The sequence below is a fragment of the Prionailurus bengalensis genome, chromosome B2, assembly GCF_016509475.1.
Source record: "Prionailurus bengalensis isolate Pbe53 chromosome B2, Fcat_Pben_1.1_paternal_pri, whole genome shotgun sequence".
Taxonomy (NCBI): Eukaryota; Metazoa; Chordata; class Mammalia; order Carnivora; family Felidae; genus Prionailurus; species Prionailurus bengalensis.
In genome coordinates, this window is record NC_057349.1 from 98,723,097 (window position 1) to 98,742,433 (window position 19,337).

General features: G+C 38.5%; 1 protein-coding gene across 1 annotated transcript in view; it reads right to left on the reverse strand.

The window, feature by feature from the left end:
• The window catches only part of AK9 (adenylate kinase 9), a 135,391-nt gene that overhangs the window by 64,850 nt on the left and 51,204 nt on the right, over positions 1–19,337 (reverse strand). Inside the window, 3 exon segments of the mRNA XM_043592094.1 lie at positions 2,490–2,563; positions 6,731–6,845; positions 7,654–7,810. Of these exon segments, the coding sequence (XP_043448029.1) occupies positions 2,490–2,563; positions 6,731–6,845; positions 7,654–7,810 (346 nt within the window).

The following is a 19,337-nucleotide window of genomic DNA, read 5'->3' on the forward strand; positions in this document are numbered from 1 at the left end:
CAACCCCAAGTGTTTTTTCTTACAGGTCTCAGTCTGTACCAGGACTACAGTGCATGTGGCTTCCAAGTAGGTGACTTACATTGTGGTGACTCTTTTGTGTTACATAGAGGAATTTATGGTGATGCACACAAGGAAGAAGTAGCATTTGCGGAATCTGACCAGGGCTTGGCATGACGTTATGTGCTGTACGGCCGAAACTCACAATGTCTTTCAACTGAGTATCTTCTCATAGTAAAAAAAAATTATCAAATGCCTAACATGCATACATGTAGTTATTTTTAAGTTGAATTCTTTTTTTTTTAAGTTTATTTATGTTTTGGGCACCTGGGTGGCTCAGTTGGTTAAGTGCCCAGCTTCAGCTCAGGTCATGATCTCACAGTTTATGAGTTCGAGCCCATCAGGTTCTGTGCTGAAAGCTCAGAGCTTGGAGCCTGCTGCAGATTCTGTGTCTCCCTCTCTCTCTCTCTCTCTCTCTGCCCTTCCCCTGCTCACTCTCTGTCTCTCTCTCTCTCCCAAAAATAAATAAATATTAAAAAAATTTATTTATTTTTGAGAGAGAGAGAGCATGTGCCAGCAGGAGAGGAACAGAGAGAGAGAGAGAGGGAGAAAGAGAATACCAAGCAGGCTCTGCACTGTGAGTGCAGAGCACAATTTGGGGCTCGATCTCACCAACTGCAAGATCATGACCTGAGCCAAAATCAAGAGTTACATGCTTAACCAACTGAGCCCCCAAGGTACCCCTATAAATTGAATTCTTTTCCATATTAGGTACTTTATAAAATATACAAATGAAGAGTTTATATAATGATGCTGAGAAGTGTAAAAAGTTCTAATACTTTTTCTAGAATTCTAGTGGCTAATCTGTGCACCAGATAAGTCAGGAATGGATTGAAAAAATGTGTTAAGATCCTTATACTATCTGCGATTTTATTAAGTATGTGTTGTATTAGTTGTCTATTGCTTCATAATAAAGAACTCCAAAATTTAGTGATTAAAACAACAATAATCACATGTTATCCTTGCAGGTCCTGGGGTCGGGATTTTGGGGGTAGCTTGACCGGTGGGTCTGTCTTTGGGTCTCTGATGAAGTCAAATGAAGATGTTGGTCAAGGCTGCAGTCTCTGAAAACCTGTCTGGGGCTGGAGGACTGACTTCTGAGGTGGCCACTCAAAGCCTGAACGAGCTTCCCAGGGAGCAGGGAGAGATTAGCCCCGAGTTAAGTCCTGACCCACAGAAACGTGTACGGAATACAAATGTGGCTCTTTTACAGTTTTGGGGTGGCTTGTTGCCAGCAAAGGAAAACTGAAATAGACACTTTTTACTCTTTTGAATAATAGACCCTTCTGGCAGTCTGATGAAACTTATGGGCCCTCCTTAGAATAATGCTTCCACACCCATAAAATAAAATTCATAAGAATCCAATTATATTGAAATGTAGGTATGAAGATATCAAAATAAATTTTGTGCTGTAGGAAATTTGTGAACTTTACTAATGCATTAAATAACAACAGGTAGCAATTGGTTTAATAACTACCATCATTTTGAAATAGTGATAAGCATAACCAGGATATATAAAACTGTAATGTGACATGAAAGTATTTTTGTTCCTATTGGTGACAAAGTCAAGATACTACTGATACTATTATGGTTTGTTGCCTATATTAATTACCAGTTGAAGGAAATATTAAATTTCAGATAAAGGTTAGGGAAAATAAAGTTGTAGTTACTTCCCCATTCAAGCTCACAGGCCTCTGAATTTTATCCATGAACCCTAGGCTAAGAGCTTCAGTCTTTTCTTTTAAAAAAAATTTTGTTTTTTCAACGTTTATTTATTTTTGGGACAGAGAGAGACAGAGAATGAACGGGGGAGGGGCAGAGAGAGAGGGAGACACAGAATCGGAAACGGGCTCCAGGCTCTGAGCCATCAGCCCAGAGCCTGACGCGGGGCTCGAACTCACGGACCGCGAGATCGTGACCTGGCTGAAGTCGGGCGCTTAACCGACTGCGCCACCCAGGCGCCCCAAGCTTCAGTCTTAAAAGAAACTTTTGGAGTAAATTCTTCTGTAATGGAGATAGAAGTTTAAGTTCAAAGAAAATAGGTATAGCAGGAGATTGGCTGTTTTCTCAACTTCCCCAGGAATCCTTCTACCAGAATTCCAGCAGCCGTGTGTCGTACATGACGAGGGCAGCTGTTTTACGACATGCTGCATATGATCCATGTAGAGGGTGCACACGTAGGTATCTGTGTGGGAGCTCTTTTCCTATGACTCCATTACTCTAGTGACCATATAATTTATTATCTAAATTGGAACACTGAGAATGAAAAGGGATCAAATAAATATTTCAATACCACAGGCATAAACCTAGACTCTCATGGGCAAACAGGGATATATGGTCACCTTGTCTGTAATTCACTTGAAATACTGCAGTTTCCTGCAGTAACAACACAAAATTAAATGACACATTATTAGTGATATAAATCTGTTTGCCTTTTGCTTTCTCATTCATAGCTTCCAACAGGCTTTGGTTTTCTTGTATTCTCAATGCCTCTTCAGTGGCTTTTCTGAAACGAAAATGTCCAAAATTTAATCATCTTTGGAAATTCAGACATCTCACAATGTTACAGTATTTGAGGCTTATGATGGTAAAAAATAGAGTAAGTTGTGTATAATGTTCATTATACTTTTTAACTTTACACTGTAAATGTTTACTTTGCTGATATTGAAGTCAGTTAATTTTCCAGGTTTTTTTTTCCCCCAGTTTTTTTCTTTTTTTTTGGTAAGGAAAGTTGCAATGTTACACTTTAAAAAACTTTGGCTGTTAATTGGGAAATTTGTCAAAATTAATAAAAGATTGTCTTACTCCAATTTGAAAAGATAAATGGGAGAAGTACCATTTTCCCTTCGGATTAAGTGGAAAATGTTCACAAAATAATGTTAAGTGACAAAAAAGCATAATATAAAACTATGTATAATCTAATTTTAATTTTGTACTTAAAATTTATATAAATGATCAAAAGATTAGAAGAAAACTAGTCAAACTGTTCACAGTAATTATTTCTGGATGCTGGCATTATGAGAATTTTTTCTTTTACTTATCATTTTTTGCATTTAAAAATTTTCTAGGGGCGCCTGGGTGGCTCAGTCAGTTAAGTGTCCGACTTCGGCTCAGGTCATGATCTCACGGTTCGTAAGTTTGAGCACCATGTCGGGCTCTGTGCTGACAGCTCAGAGCCTGGAGCCTGCTTCCGATTCTGTGTCGCCCCCTCTCTTTCTACCACTCCCCTGCTTGTGTGCTGTCTCTCTCTCTCTCTCTCAAAGGTGAATAAACATTTAAAAAATGATAATAGGGGCGCCTGGGTGGCGCAGTCGGTTAAGCATCCGACTTCAGCCAGGTCACGATCTCGCGGTCCGGGAGTTCGAGCCCTGCGGCAGGCTCTGGGCTGATGGCTCAGAGCCTGGAGCCTGTTTCCGATTCTGTGTCTCCCTCTCTCTCTGCCCCTCCCCCGTTCATGCTTTGTCTCTCTCTGTCCCAAAAATAAATAAACGTTGAAAAAAAAAATTTTTTTTAATAAAAAAATAAAAAATGATAATAAAATAAAATAAAAATTTTCTATATTGAATAGATAATTATCTTTGTAATCAGAAAAATTATTTCCTTATTTCCATTCAACACAGTAATAATGAAATTTGGAGACTTGAAATATAAAAATATAAATATCTGGAGGGAATCTGTTTTTCACTAGGGTTGAAGCACTAAGCCTGCCTTCATGATAAAGACAGGTATAAGGAAAGCTAGTAAAGTGATAAAGTAAAGCAATACTTGTTAAAATTAAAATTTATATACCTTTGACCTAAAATTCTATATCTAGGAATTAACTCTCGAGAATTGACATACTACTGTACAAAGACACATGAATAAGAATGTCGATTGCATTTAAAAAAACAAAAAACAAAAAATTGCATCAAGTATTCACCAACAGGGGATGAATTAAGTAGAGCCTATTCATACTGGTTGCCCACGCTGGGGCAGTTTTTCTGACTGTTCTGTAAATCTGTCCTTCTCCATATTCAGTGTTCTTTGCATCCTTTTCTCCATCTTGTGAAAATCTAATTATTTCTATTCTTTTCAAAAGACACTGCTATACTTCTTTTGCCAACAGATGTATTTCTTGTTACTAGGGAATGTTCTCTCATTTAGGTATTCTAAATCCTGCAATCTCGCTTGCAGTCGTGGTGTAATTCGAGTTCTCTTTGTTCATGACCCGGACCTCTGAGGCTCCTGGATATTCTTTCTTCACCCCTTCCCCATTTGACTGCGTGCCCATCAGCAGTCATCCTGTTTATTTCAGGCAGGGCTCTTTTGTGAACCTTTCCTTGTCCACAGCCTAAATATAGTAAGCCACTGCTAAGAATCTAAGACCTGACAAGAATGAGGAAGAATTTTGCTGTCAGTTGTTAGTCACTTCTACAAAACCACTTGGATAAATGAGTCAAAGACAAAATGGAAGGACAGAAATTATCTTGGACTTGACTGGCACATCTGTAAACTGCTGCTATAAAAGCTGCAGAATTCGGGGCGCCTGGGTGGCACAGTCGGTTAAGCGTCTGACTTCAGCCAGGTCACGATCTCGCGGTCTGTGAGTTTGAGCCCCGCATCAGGCTCTGGGCTGATGGCTCAGAGCCTGGAGCCTGTTTCCGATTCTGTGTCTCCCTCTCTCTCTGCCCTTCCCCCGTTCATGCTCTGTCTCTCTCTGTCCCAAAAATAAATAAACGTTGAAAAAAAAAATTAAAAAAAAAAAAAGCTGCAGAATTCAGTGTGTCTGTAGATATTTGGCCCAAGTTGTAATTTTTAATCCTGTTAATTTTATCTCCTTTCCAACTGAGATGCAAGGCCTGTAAATTACTTTTCTTTTTTCTTTTTAACAGTTTTAAATTTCATTCTCTCCAGCATATGAAAAAATGTTTGTTTAAAAATACTCATGTTGAATTTTTAAAATATAGAAATTAGAAAATATACAGAACATATAAAGATGCAGAAAAGCTTGTTTCAATCTGGGCAAATCTTTGCCTATAAGAAGTTTACAAAGATGTGACAATTTGGAATCAAAAGAGGTAACAATTGATTATAGAGACAGCTCACAGAGTTCCATAGGATAAAAGGGAAATGAAGGTAGAGTAGGGAGAAAGTGGAGTTCTCTTTTCTTTTTTTAAAAAAATGATACATGTGGGGCGCCTGGGTGGCTTAGTCAGTCAAGTGTCCCGACTCCTGGTTTTGGCTCAGGCATAATCTCAAGGTTGTGGGATCAAGCCCTGCGTTGAGCTCTATACTGACAAAGTGGAACCTGCTTGGGATTCTCTCTCTCCTCCCTCTGTTCCCCCTGCTATGCATGCACTCTCTCCCTCCCTCTCTCTCTTTCACTCTCTCTCAAAAAAAAGATACATGTATATGTAGTATGTATTCTAAATTATCTCCTTAAAATGTTGCAGACCTTCAGTCTAAAAACCACATGAACTTTGTTTTACTCTTGTGTTAATATCTTCATCTGTTCTCAAATATTTCCTTTTCTCATACACTGGGAAAAAATTAGGTAATCCCTTAAACCTTAGCAGATGGTAGCTCCATTTATAAGAAAACTTGTAAAAGTTGAAAGCAAATGTAATACATTTGTAATTATTGTCTGAATCAATATCTTGTACTCAATATATCAAACACTTTTATTAAATAACCTAACTAAATTATACTTCATATATTTTGGTATTGAGTTCTTAAAGGAATGGCTAACTTAGATGAAGAGTAAACACTGGAAAAAAAATCCCTCTGACATACACTTATCAGTTATCTGCCTCCCCTGCCCCTCATTATGTGTCTCCCAGCTTCATAATTTCTAGAGTTCAAAGAGGCTCCTAAATCCCAGCTCTAACTGCTGATATCTGAGGGGAAAAGGAAATAGCATTCGAGAAAGCTCCTGTCTATAGGTGTTGTCCTTAACGGCAGGAGCTTTGGTGGATTAGCATAAAGAAATTTAATTCTTACATTATCACTTTAAGAAGCAGGAATCCCAGTGGATGAATTACAATCTAAAGCACGTTTCAACAAGAAAGAACAATTAGCAAATTAAGTCACTGCTTCTTTTCATATTTTATTCTCCAATCTGAAGAACCTGATAGTTTATTAAAGTTTAGTTCTTGACCCTGCCATGGACAAATAGATAGGTGCTCACATTTGTAAAAGCTCTTCATTGCACCCAGACTGGAAAATAAACTTTGATGTTGAGCCTGCCAACTATAAACAATTAGTCTTGTTTTCTCCTTATGTAGAACATAGTCAGGGTTCAGATTTTAGTTATTTCACACAAGTGTACTTTCATTTACTTTTTATCATGTTATTCTTCAATTTGTGGATACCAGTCAGCGAAATTATTTAAGTCACAGACAAATATGGTAAAAAAAAAAGTCTTGCTTGTGCTCAGTTTTTTTTTACAGTGTCTTTTGAGAGTCAACATCTGATCTAGAGTAAGTTCGATTTCGGGCTGAGAAAACATGCCCAACTCGGTACTTTAGAGAATCTGAAGGTATTTGTAAAACTACTGTTTGTTTTGTTTTGTTTTTTAAGAATTGGATCTACTTAGTGGACCACTGTTTTGTTATTAAAGATATTTCATAAATGTAGCTTGTAAATAGATATAAAAGATTCGTTAACTTGTTTTATTAAGCCAGGCAGATTTTACCTTGCTTCTTCTTCCTCTTTTTTTTTCTTTTGTAGTTCATCTAATAATCTTTCCAAAATCTTAGAGTCAATTTCAGGTTTATTCTCTAAATACAGTCTATTCAGTAAATATTTTCCTGAAATATAAAGAGAATAACATTAACTTTGAAGCTCTATAAAATACAGTGAGATATATTTTGGAAATTAACAATGAAAAATTATTTCTGCCTAAATCCAAATACATTTTCCTTTAAGCATTTATTTAAGTAGAGCCCAGGTTCTTTAAAATACTGAGACCATCTCAAATCCTTTCTAAGAGATATATATTGGCATGTTAAAAATAATTAAAACATGAAAAGAGATAATATATTTCCCCCCCTTGAAACTCTTTTCAAATATATTTCCTTAAAAGGCAAGATGACAGAATATTCTTAGCTCCCATGTCAAAAATTAGTTAACCATATGTGTAGGGGTGTATTTCTGGGCTCTTTATTCTAGGGGTCAGTTTTTATGCCAGTACCACACTTCTTTGATTATTATAGCTTTGTCCAAAGGGATGGAATAGTTAAAATTGAGTTCTTCTATCTTTATATACTTAATATTTCCCATTTGAGGTGAATAAGAACAGGTATATAGTCTCTACTCTCAGCCTTATATATTTCTCATTTAGAAGTTATAGTGCTGACTGGGAATGGGGTGTTAAACTGAGCACCAAAGAATAATTGTTCGGGCCTGATGGAACATCCAGGGATCCAGCACGCTATCCCTGGCCATCTACTTGGTGAATGGATGTCTCATTTTGTGTACCTCTAAGTCATGAAGGGATTGTTGGGGTGGAATATGTACCTAGGGAGAGTGGAGAGTTTTCCATTTTGTATTGTAACTAAACATATTATCATCAAGAAAAACTTCACTTTCAAATTTACATGATGAATATATACCAACCATTGTTTTCTGTATCTGATAAGCAGATTACTAAGTCAGGTATAATTCCTTTCTCGACTAAGACTATCCACAGTTCTTTTATAATAGGGCAGTTGTCCAGGATCCATCCTCCATGTTTTGGGGCGCTAGAAGACCTATTTGTGTTTTCTTCAACAGCCTGTTAAGAATGACACACTGGTATTACCATCACAGCCACAGAAGTCAAGGATACTCTTTGATGTATCATTTTTGTGGACCTTAACCAATTATCTTTCAAATTCTCACTGGAAAGAAAAAAAAGAATCAGTTCATTTTAAAAGGGAAAATTCTAAGGAAATCAACTAAGTTTTTTTTCTTTTTCTTTTTTTTTTTTTTAATTTTTTTTTCAACGTTTTTAATTTATTTTTGGGACAGAGAGAGACAGAGCATGAACGTGGGAGGGGCAGAGAGAGAGGGGGAGACACAGAATCAGAAACAGGCTCCAGGCTCCGAGCCATCAGCCCAGAGCCTGACGCGGGGCTCGAACTCACGGACCACGAGATCGTGACCTGGCTGAAGTCAGACGCTTAACCGACTGCGCCACCCAGGCGCCCCAACTAAGTTTTAAAAATTAAGAATGGGAAGCAAAAGCTTTTATTAAATACATAGAACAATACATTTTTGCTATATGCTATTCAGTATTATATATATATACATATATATATGTATATATATATATTTAGAGAGAGAGAGAGCATGTGCATGCATACGTACATGAGTGGTAGAGGGGCAGAGAGAGAGAGAGAATCTCAAGCAGGTTCCACGCTCTGCATGGAGCTCAATGTGGGGCTCAATCCCACAACCCTGGGAACATGACCTGAGCCAAAATCAAGAGTCAGGTGCTCAACTGAGAGAGTCACCCAGGCACCCCTGTTATTTAGTATCATAGAATTCAGATCCTGACTTAGGAGGTTTTAGGTACCAAGGGTCCATGAGTCTGCATTTCTAACATGCTCCCAGGTGACAGTTGTCCCTGGGCCACCTTTTGAGCAGCAAGGGCCCAGTCCAGCTTGCCTGTTTTAGTGACAACACTCCTCATTTCCCTTTTGCTTTTCATCCCTCATTGTGAGGGCTGAGAATGTACTGAGATGGTTGCTAAAAGCAGTAAGAGGAATCGGGCAAAACAAAACTTGCAGGTGCTTAGGGAGTTCTGCTAAACTCTGCCCCCAACCCTCCTCCCTCAGTGCAGTAGCAACAGCCTCAACATGAGCATGGAAATTAGTGATGTGGATCTGTGAATACACCTACTCTGAGGGTTTCAAGTTTGTGTGTCACCAGGTAATCATAGGATGTTAGAAGTGAAAGGGGAAGAGATGTCACGAGGATGGGTATGACTCCCTGGCCTCTGCAGAATTTAAGATTACCTACTTTTCGAATCTCCATCTCAGTGAAGAGTCTTTTAAAAAAAGAATTTTAAACACTTTGAAATTCTTAACATAGAGAATTAGAGAAAAAGAGAAAGCCAGAAAAAAGAAGTATAAATGAAAATAAGTCAGACAGAGAACGACAAATACTATACAATCTCACTTATATGTAGAATCTAAAAAGATGAACTCATAGAAACAGGAAACAGATATGTGGTGGCCAGAGGCAGGGGTGGGGGTGGGGGAATGAGTGTAGGGGATCAAAGGTACAAATGTACCATTATAAGATGAATAAGTCCTGGGGACGTAATATTCAGCATGGTCTGACTATAGTTTACAACACTATATTGTATATTTTAAAGTTGCTAAGAGAGTCAATCTTAGAAGTTCTCACCACACACACACACACACACACACACACACACACACAAACTAAGTGTGTGAAGTGATGGGTGTTAGCTAAAATTATTGTGGTAAACATTTTGCAATATATACATAAACCATATCCTGATGTTATACACCTTAAACTAATACAGTGCTATATGTCAAATACAACTCAATAGGGGTGCCCGGGAGGCTCAGTCAGTTGAGCGTCTGGCTTCAGCTCAGGTTATGATCTCACAGTTTGTGAGTGCGAAACCGGTGTTGGGCTCTGTGCTGTCAGCTCAGAGCCTGAGCCTGCTTTAGATTCCGTGTCTCCTTCTCTTTCTGCTCCTCTCCTGCTTACATTCTGTCTCTTTCTCCCTCACAGATAAATAAACATTAAAAAAAATTAAAAAGAAACAAAAAGAACTCAGTAAAACTGAAAAAACAAAGAAATATAAATGGTTAATGAAAAAAATTATTTTTGTTTTTATTTTTGAGAGAGAGAGAAAGAGAGCAAGCATGTGAGTGGGGGAGGGGCTGAGAGAGAGAGAATCCCAAGTAGGCTCTGCACCGTCAGTGTGAAGCCTGATGCTGGCTTGAACTCATGAACTGTGAGATCATGAGCAGAGCCGTAATCAAGAGCTGGATGCTCAACCGACTGAGTCACCCAGATGACCCAACGGGTAATGAAAATTTTGCTGTCCAGTTTCAAGATATGAAAAATAAAGCAACACCAAGAGATGCAATTTATAATTTCTCCATCTCACTCAATGGTTTTGAAAAAATTTAATACCTTCATAATATGTATTTTTTTATTTTGGAGAGAGAATGAGCACACGGGCAAGGGTGAGGGGCAGTGAGAGAGAGTGAGAGAGAGAGAATCTCAAGCAGGCTCCACACTCAGCATGGAACTCAACGCAGGGCTAAAACTCACGAACCATGAGATCATCCCCTGAGCTGACATCGAGAGTCAGATGCTCAAACGACAGAACCACCCAGGCACCACCCTTCATAGTATTTTATCAAATGAATAGATCTTATTTTGTTTAATTATTCTCTTACTGTTAAATGTTTACATCACTTACAATTTTAATATAACACTGTGATGAACATCTGTATATATAAATCCTTGCCCAAATGTTATGTATTTCTTCAGGTCAGATTCCTTAGGTCAAAAGGCATAAAAGAATGAACATTTTAAAGGCTTTTCACACACACCGACACATTGCTTCCAAAACATCTGTATCAATTTTCACTCTCCCTATGTGACTATCTCATTATAGCCTCACTAGTATAGATTATTATGCATTTTAAAAAATCTTTGGCAATTTGACAGGTAAGAATCTGTATCCCACAGTTTTAAGTTTCATATTTTTATCAAAATTTGAACATGAAAATTTTCAATGAACCATTTGCATTTCTTCTTTGATGAAATAATCTGTTTATACCTTTTGCCCGCTTTTATATTAGGGTACTCTATTTTCCTTGATTTGTGAGAAATATTTATATTAAGGAATTAATATGTCATTATTTATTATGAATGCTTGCCCTAGTTTGATCTTTGTCCTAAAATTATGATTCTCATGTTTGTTTGTTTTTTCTTCATAGAATCACTATTAAATAGCCTCTTTGTTGAGATTTTGCTTGAAGAGTTTTCCCACTGTGTTTGCGCAGGTCCAAATGCGGAAGTTATATTTCTGACTTGACCTCAAGTGACTCTAAGGGAAGAGAGAAGTGAAACATTATGGGCACATGACACTGCTTCAGGAAAGGAAGTCACTGAAACAGGGCAGGGGGAAGGTGCTGCTGTTGCTGAAGTGGCACAAGGCACTCGGGCCTGGACATTTCAAAGCTGAGGGGAGGAAAGTTTCAGGAGACAAGGACCTGGGTGCCTGAGGATACACGTTTTGGATGTATAGGTAAACCAGCTTCGGTGTAGGAATCTGTTGAGGGAGATTCCCCAGTTGAGATCACTGTGGAGAGAAGGGGGAACCTGCCTTAGGATTTCATATCTGAAAGAACTCCTGAGTGTGCGGCCCAGCAGAGTGAAGGCGGGACTCTGAGCCTGGAGACTGCGCCTTGCAGGGCAAGTGGTAGGGAAGGGGCCCTTTGTGCTTGGTCTGTGTCTGGCCCCGCTGTCACCAGAGTCATGGAAGTGGGCTCTCAGGTGTCTGAGCACTGAAAATAGTGTCACTCTCTTTGGACATCCTCAGGGAAGGGGTGAATGAGAGAAAGTAATATTTAGAAAAATGATGTAACATTTAAATGCACTATTCATCTTTCTATCCTTTTGTGATTTTAACTTAATAAATTTTCCCCTGTATTTAATGCTTTTAGATTCCCTTATTCTATGTTATTTCATGTTTACTTTTAATCACTTGTGAATATATATATATATTATATACACATACATATATGTTTCACGCTTGTATAAACAAATATTTATCACTGTGAAAAATATCTAGAGAGAGAGAGAGAGATTGAGAGAAGGGACTGGGAGAATCAGAGGAAGCAGGACATGACACAGAGAGACAAGGGAGGCCCAGAAAAACATAATGACCATGTGACAAACACAGGTACAAGGGCAGAAATGGAGATGTTTTAGAGCAATAGCTGTGTGACCATGGAAGCAGAGCAAGACTGATGTATCACATAGAGAAGACTACAGTGACTAAAGAAATAGGTTGTGGATATGATACGCAGCCAGATAAGTCATGGGCTGAACAACATACAGTGGCAGCTTCGACGCAAAAGCCCCACTTCCCTTGACGTTGTTCTCGAGACATTTTTCTGCTAGGTACTGGGCAAATACCTTTGGTATAGTCTGTGTAACAGCTTCAGTTATCACAAGTGTGCAGAGCGATAGGAGCAGAAAAAAGTTCCCAGTGTTCCCCAGCCTCTGTTGTTGTGTGCTCTGTAGCCAGTCAAGACAGAAACCAGGGAAAAGTGCAAATGATTTAGCATGGAAAAACTTCCGTGCATTCGCCATTGCAAGGGGGTGACTCTTATTTCCCTTTGGTAGAAATGATACCTATCACTATTTCTGTATTTTTAAGACTTTAAAATACTGTTAAACTATAACTCTAAAAGATTCTAAGAATACCGAGATACAGATGTGGTTTCAGAAGCCTCCTTAACCCATCACTCTAGGAAGCCATGCCTAACTGTTCCATTTGCAAATGAAATAAAACCTATTCCCTTTTCCTGGACTGGATCATCCGTTAGGCCCAAGTGCACCTGTTCTGCACATGGGCTGTGAGCTTCAGATAAGAAAGTGAAATTAGTAGGAAGCAAAATGGGAAAACAGGATACAAAAATGATTGCAGGAACAATTGGAAAATAAAATACAACCACGACGGTATCTAAAATAGCATCAAAATACATTACATACCTAAGAATAAACCTAATGAGAGATACTGAAGACCTCTATCCTGAAAACTACAAAACAATGCTGGGAGAAATTACAGAGCTACAGTAGTTAGTATGTGTGGTACTGGAACACAGATAGACAAATACGTCAATGGAACAGAATAGTGTCCAGAAATAGACCACACAGATAGGGCCACTTGATTTATTTTTTAATTTTTATTTATTTTTAAAGTTTATCTATTTATTTAGAGAGAGAAAGAGAGCACGCGAGAGGGGGCGGGCAGAGAGAGAGGGAAAGAGAGAACCTCCAGCAGGCTGTTCTGCACTGTCAGTGCTGTTCCTGACACAGGGCTTGAGCTCATGAACCAGGAGATCATGACCTGAGCCAAAATCAAGAGTTGGATGCTTAACCCACTGAGCCACCCTGGCGCCCCAGGGTCACTTGATTTATGATAGTGGGGAAAGGTTGGTCTTTTCAATACATGGTGCTAGAATACAGCTGGATATTTGTATTAGAAAAAAATTAACCTTGGGGCGCCTGGGTGGCGCAGTCGGTTAAGCGTCCGACTTCAGCCAGGTCACGATCTCGCGGTCCGTGAGTTCGAGCCCCGCGTCGGGCTCTGGGCTGATGGCTCGGAGCCTGGAGCCTGTTTCCAATTCTGTGTCTCCCTCTCTCTCTGCCCCTCCCCCGTTCATGCTCTGTCTCTCTCTGTCCCAAAAATAAATAAAAACTTTGAAAAAAAAATTTAAGAAAAAAATGAACCTTGATCCTCATGTTGTGGGTTTAAAAAAATCCATGTAAAAGTATGTATGTATATATTTATTATTGTTTGTTACTGAAGTACAACTGACACACAATATAATATTAGTTTCAGCTATACAATATAGTGATTCTGCAATTATATACATTACAAAATAAAGTTTATAATTATTTACCATGATAATATAAATGTAGTCACCCTTTGTCACCATACAAAGTTATTACAATAGTGCTGATTACATTCCCTATGTTGCACTTTTCATCCCTTTGACTGATTTCTTTTTTTATTTTTATTTTTTACTTTTAATGGCCTTAGTTTTATTTATTTATTTTTTTAATTTTATTTTTTAAAAATTTACATCCAAATTAGTTAGCATATAGTGCAACAATGATTTCAGGAGTAGATTCCTTAGTGTACCTTACCCATTTAGCCCATCCCCCCTCCACACCCCCTCCAGTAATCCTCAGTTTGTTCTCCATATTTATGAGTCTCTTATGTTTGGTCCCCCTCCCTGTGTTTATATTATTTTTGTTTCTCTTCCCTTATGTTCATCTGTTTTGTCTCTTAAAGTCCTCATATGAGTGAAGTCATATGATATTTGTCTTTCTCTGACTAATTTCACTTAGCATAATAGCCTCCATTTCCATCCATGTAGTTGCAAATGGCAAGATTTCATTCTTTTTGATTGCTGAGTAATACTCTATGGTATATATATAGAGAGAGTATATATGGTATATATATATATATATGGTATATATGGTATATATATAGAGTATATATATGGTATAGAGTATATATGGTATATATATATATATACCACATCTTCTTTATCCATTCATCCATCAATGGACATTTGGGCTCTTTTCCATACTTTGGCTATTGTCCATTAGCTTCTATAAACATTGGGGTGCATGTGTCCCTTTGAAACAGCACACCTGTATCCTTTGGATAAATACCTAGTAGTGCAATTGCTGAGTTATAGGGTGGTTCTATTTTTAATTTTTTGAGGAACCTCCATACTGTTTTCCAGAGTGGCTGCACCAGTTTGCATTTCTACCAGCAGTGCAAAAAGGTTCCTTTTTCTCTGCATCCTTGTCAACATCTGTCATTGCCTGAGTTGTTAATTTTAGCCATTCTGACTGGTGTGAGGTGGTATCTTATTGTGGTTTTGATTTGTATTTCCCTGATGATGAGTGATGTTGAGCATTTTTTCATGTGTCAGTTGGCCATCTGGATGTCTTCTTTGGAAAAGTGTCTGTCCATGTCTTTTGCCCATTTCTTCACTGGATTATTTGTTTTTTGGGTGTTGAGTTTGATAAGTTTTTTTATGGATTTTGGATACTAACCCTTTATCCATATGTCATTTGCAAATATCTTCTCCCGTTCCATTGTTTGCCTTTTAGTTTCGCTGATTATTTCCTTTGCTGTGCAGAAGCTTTTTATTTTGATGAGGTCCCAAGACTTCATTTTGCTTTTGTTTCCTGTCTCCATGTTGAATGGAGAAGTTGCTGAATGTTGAATGTTGAATAAGAATGTTGAATGTTGAATGTTGAATAAGAAGTTGCTGCGGCTGAGGTCAAAGAGGTTTTTGCCTGCTTTCTCTTCAAGGATTTTGGTGGCTTCCTGTCTTACATTTAGGTCTTTCATCTATTTTGAGTTTATTTTTGTGTATGATGTAAGAAAATGGTCTAGGTTCATTCTCCTGCATGTCGCTGTCCAGTTTTCCCAACACTATTTGCTGAGGAGACTGTCTTTATTCCATTGGATATTCTTTCCTGCTTTGTCAAAGATTAGTTGGCCATATGTTTGTAAATCCATTTCTGGGTTCTCTATTCTGTTCCATTGATCAAGGTGTCTGTTTTTCTGTCTGTACCATACTATCTTGATGATTACAACTTTGTAATATAGCTTGAAGTCTGGGATTGTGATACTTCCAGCTCTGGTTTTCTTTTTCAGGATTGCTTTGGCTTTTCAGGGTCTTTTCTGGTTCCATACAAATTTTAGGATTGTTTGTTCTAGCTCTGTGAAGAATGCTGGTGTTATTGTGATAAGGATTGCATTGAAGGTGTAGATTGCTTTGGGTAGTATCGACATTTTAACAATATTTGTTCTTCCAATCCATGAGCATGGAATAATTTTCCTTTTTTTGTGTGTGTCTTCTTCAATTTCTTTCATAAGCTTTCTATACTGTATAGTTTCCAGTGTATAGTTTTTCACCTCTTTGGTTAGATTTATTCCTAGGTATTTTATGGTTTTTGGTACAATTGTAAATGGGATCGATTCCTTGATTTCTCTTTCTGCTGCTTCATTACTGGTGTATAGAAATGCAACCAATTTCTGTGCATTCATTTTATATCCTGCCACTGCTGAATTCATGGATTGGCAGTTTTATCTAGCAGTTCTTTGGTGGAATCTTTTGGGTTTTCTATATAGAGTATCATGTCACCTGTGAAGAGGGAAAGTTTGACTTTCTCCTTGCTGATTTGGATGCCTTTTATTTCTTTGTATTGTCTGATTGCTGAAGTTAGGACTTCCAACACTATGTTGAATAACAGTGGCGAGGGTGAACATCTCTGTTATGTTCCTGACATTAGGGGGAAAGCTCTCAGTTTTTCCCCATGGAGGATGATATTAGTGGTGGGTCTTTCGTATATAACCTTTATGATCTTGAGGTATGATCCTTCTATCCCCACTTTCTTGAGGTTTTTATCAAGAAAGGATGCTGTATTTTGTCAAATGCTCTCTCTGCATCTATTGAAAGGATCATCTGGTTCTTGTCCTTTCTTTATTAATGTGATGTATCACATTGATTGATTTATAGATATTGAACCAGCCCTGCATCCCAGGTATAAATCCCACTTTATAATGGTGAATAATTCTTTCAGTGTATTGTTGGATCCGGTTGACTAGTATGTTGTTGAGAATTTTTGCATCCATGTTCATCAGGGAAATTGGTCTATAGTTCTTTTTACTGGGGTCTTTGTCTGGTTTTAGAATCAAGGTAATGCTGGCCTCATAGAATGAGTTTGGAAGTTTTCCTTTCATTTCTATTTTTTGGAATAGTTTCAAAAGAATAGGTATTAACTCTTCTTTAAATGTTTGGAAGAATTCCCCTGGAAAGCCATCCAACCCCGGGCTCTTGTTTTTAGGGAGATTTTTGATTACTAATTCAATTTCTTTACTGGTTTTGGGTCTCTACAAATTTTCTATTTCTTCCTGTTTCAGTTTTGGTAGTTTGTATGTTTCTAGGGATTTGCCCATTTCTTCCAGATTGCCCAAATTATTGGCATATAATTGCTCATAATACTCTCTTATTGTTTGTATTTCTGCAGTTGGTTGTGATCTCTTCTCCTTCATTTTTGATTTTATTTATTTGGGTCCTTTCCTTTTTCTTTTTGATCAAACTGGCTAGGGGTTTATCAATTTTGTTAATTCTTTCAAAGAACCAGCTCCTGGTTTCATTGCTCTGTTCTACTGATTTTTTGTTTTTGTTTGGTTTCGATAGCATTGATTTCTGCTCTAATCTTTATTGTTTCCCATCTTCTGTTGGTTTGGGGTTTTATTTGCAGTTCTTTTTCCAGCTCTTTAAGGTGTAAGGTTAGGTTGTGTATCTGAGACTTTTTTTCCTTCTTTAGGAAGGCCTGGGTTGCTATATACCTCTCTCTTATGACTGCCTTTGTTGCATTCCAGAGGTTTTGGACTGTGGTGTTATCATTTTCATTGGCTTCCATGTACTTTTTAATTTCCTCTTTAACTTCTTGGTTAACCCATTTATTCTGTAGTAGGATGTTCTTTAATTCCCAACTATTTGTTGTCTTTCCAAATTTTTCTTGTGGCTGATTTCGTTTCATAGTGTTGTGGTCTGAAAATATGCGTGGTAAGATCTCGATCTTTTTGTACTTGTTGAGGGCTGATTTGTGTCCCCGGATGTGATCTATTCTGGAGAATGTTGCATGTGCACTCGAGAAGAATGGTATTCCACTGCTTTAGGATGAAATTTTCTGAATATATCTGTCAAGTCCATCCGACCCAGTGCGTCATTCAAAGCCGTTGTTTCTATGTTGATTTTCTTCTTAGATGATCTGTCCATTGCTGTCAGATCATGATCCCAGCATTGTGGGATCGAGACCCACACTGAGCATGGAGCCTGTTTAAGACTCTCACTCAGGACACCTGGATGGTGCAGTGGGATAAGCATCTGACTTCGGCTTAGGTCATGATCTCATGATTTGTGAGTCTGAGCCCCGTGTTGGGCTCTGCACTGACAGCTCAGAGCCTGGAGCTTACTATGAATTCTTTGTCTCCCTCTCTCTCTCTACCCCTTCCCCGCTTGTGCATATTCTCTCTCTCACTCTCTCTGAAAAATAAACGTTAAAAAAAAGATTCTTTCTGTCTCTCTTTCCCTCTGCCCCCTCCCCACCACTGGCGCTCATGCATTCTCTCTCTTTTTTTTTTTTTTTTTAATTTTTTTTTCAACGTTTATTTTTATTTTTGGGACAGAGAGAGACAGAGCATGAACGGGGGAGGGGCAGAGAGAGAGGGAGACACAGAATCGGAAACAGGCTCCAGGCTCTGAGCCATCAGCCCAGAGCCCGACGCGGGGCTCGAACTCCTGGACCGCGAGATCGTGACCTGGCTGAAGTCGGATGCTTAACTGACTGCGCCACCCAGGCGCCCCGCATTCTCTCTTTTAAATTAAATAAATAAATAAATAAATAAATAATAATAAAAAAAAATCTAATGTGACTTAAACTCCTCCACAATCCCAGAGTGGCAGTTTATCATCTAGTGACACTACACACATTCCTATATATATCAGAAATGCTTTGGTATTCCCTGTAGATTTGTATCCTCCAGAATAAACTCTTAAGAGAATGGAGAAATTTTTCCGTGAAGGGTCAGGATGGGGCTTCCATCATGCTAAAGACCTGCTTCACTTGTATGTCTCTCCTCTGGGATGCTCTGTCTCACCTTTCATGCAGAGATGACCATCTTGACCTTAGTGGGATTCCTACACCTTGCACATATCTACTTATCACTTAGTACATGATAGCTCATTTCATCAGCCTTCCCCACCTGACTGATGGCTCCTTAAAGAGTTGCGTTTAATTCATCTTCATAGCCCTAGAATCTAGCATATTAAAGGGCAAGCAGTAGGTTCTCAGAATGTTTCTTTTTTTAAAAAATTTTTAAGTTTATTTATTTATTTGGAGGTTGGAAGAGGGGAGAGCACAGTGGGGGAGGAATAGAGAGAGGGAAAGAGAGAATCCCAAGCAGGCTCTGTGCTGTCAGTGCAGAGCCCGATGTGGGGCTCAAACTCACAAACCATGAGATTATGACCTGGGCTGAAATCAAGAGCTGGACACCTAACCGACTGAGCCACCCAGGCACCCCTGTCAGAATGTTTCTGAAGGAATCAGTTGATGACAAAACAACCTGAAGACATGCAGAAGAAGTTGAAAGATCTCTATGGGAAGCTCAGAGGGGGACAGCAATTCATCCTGGGTACAGTCTGGGACTCAAGGAGCCTGCCCAGTGTGTTATAGAGTGGTGCTATACTCTCAAAATATTTTTTTTCTCCTCCCAACATTTAATTATATCACTTTCAAATTACATAGAAATACCAAAGAAATTCATTGAGAGTCCAAAACAGATTTGTTGTCTTCGACTGTTGCTCTGAATGCTTACTCAAGGTCCCTGTACAAAACAGACCCATATGGATATCTTGTTCTTTATAAACCAGAGATAAACCTGGTTTGCCATCAGTAAGACAAAGCATCTGAGGCTTCATTTTCCCCTTAGATTG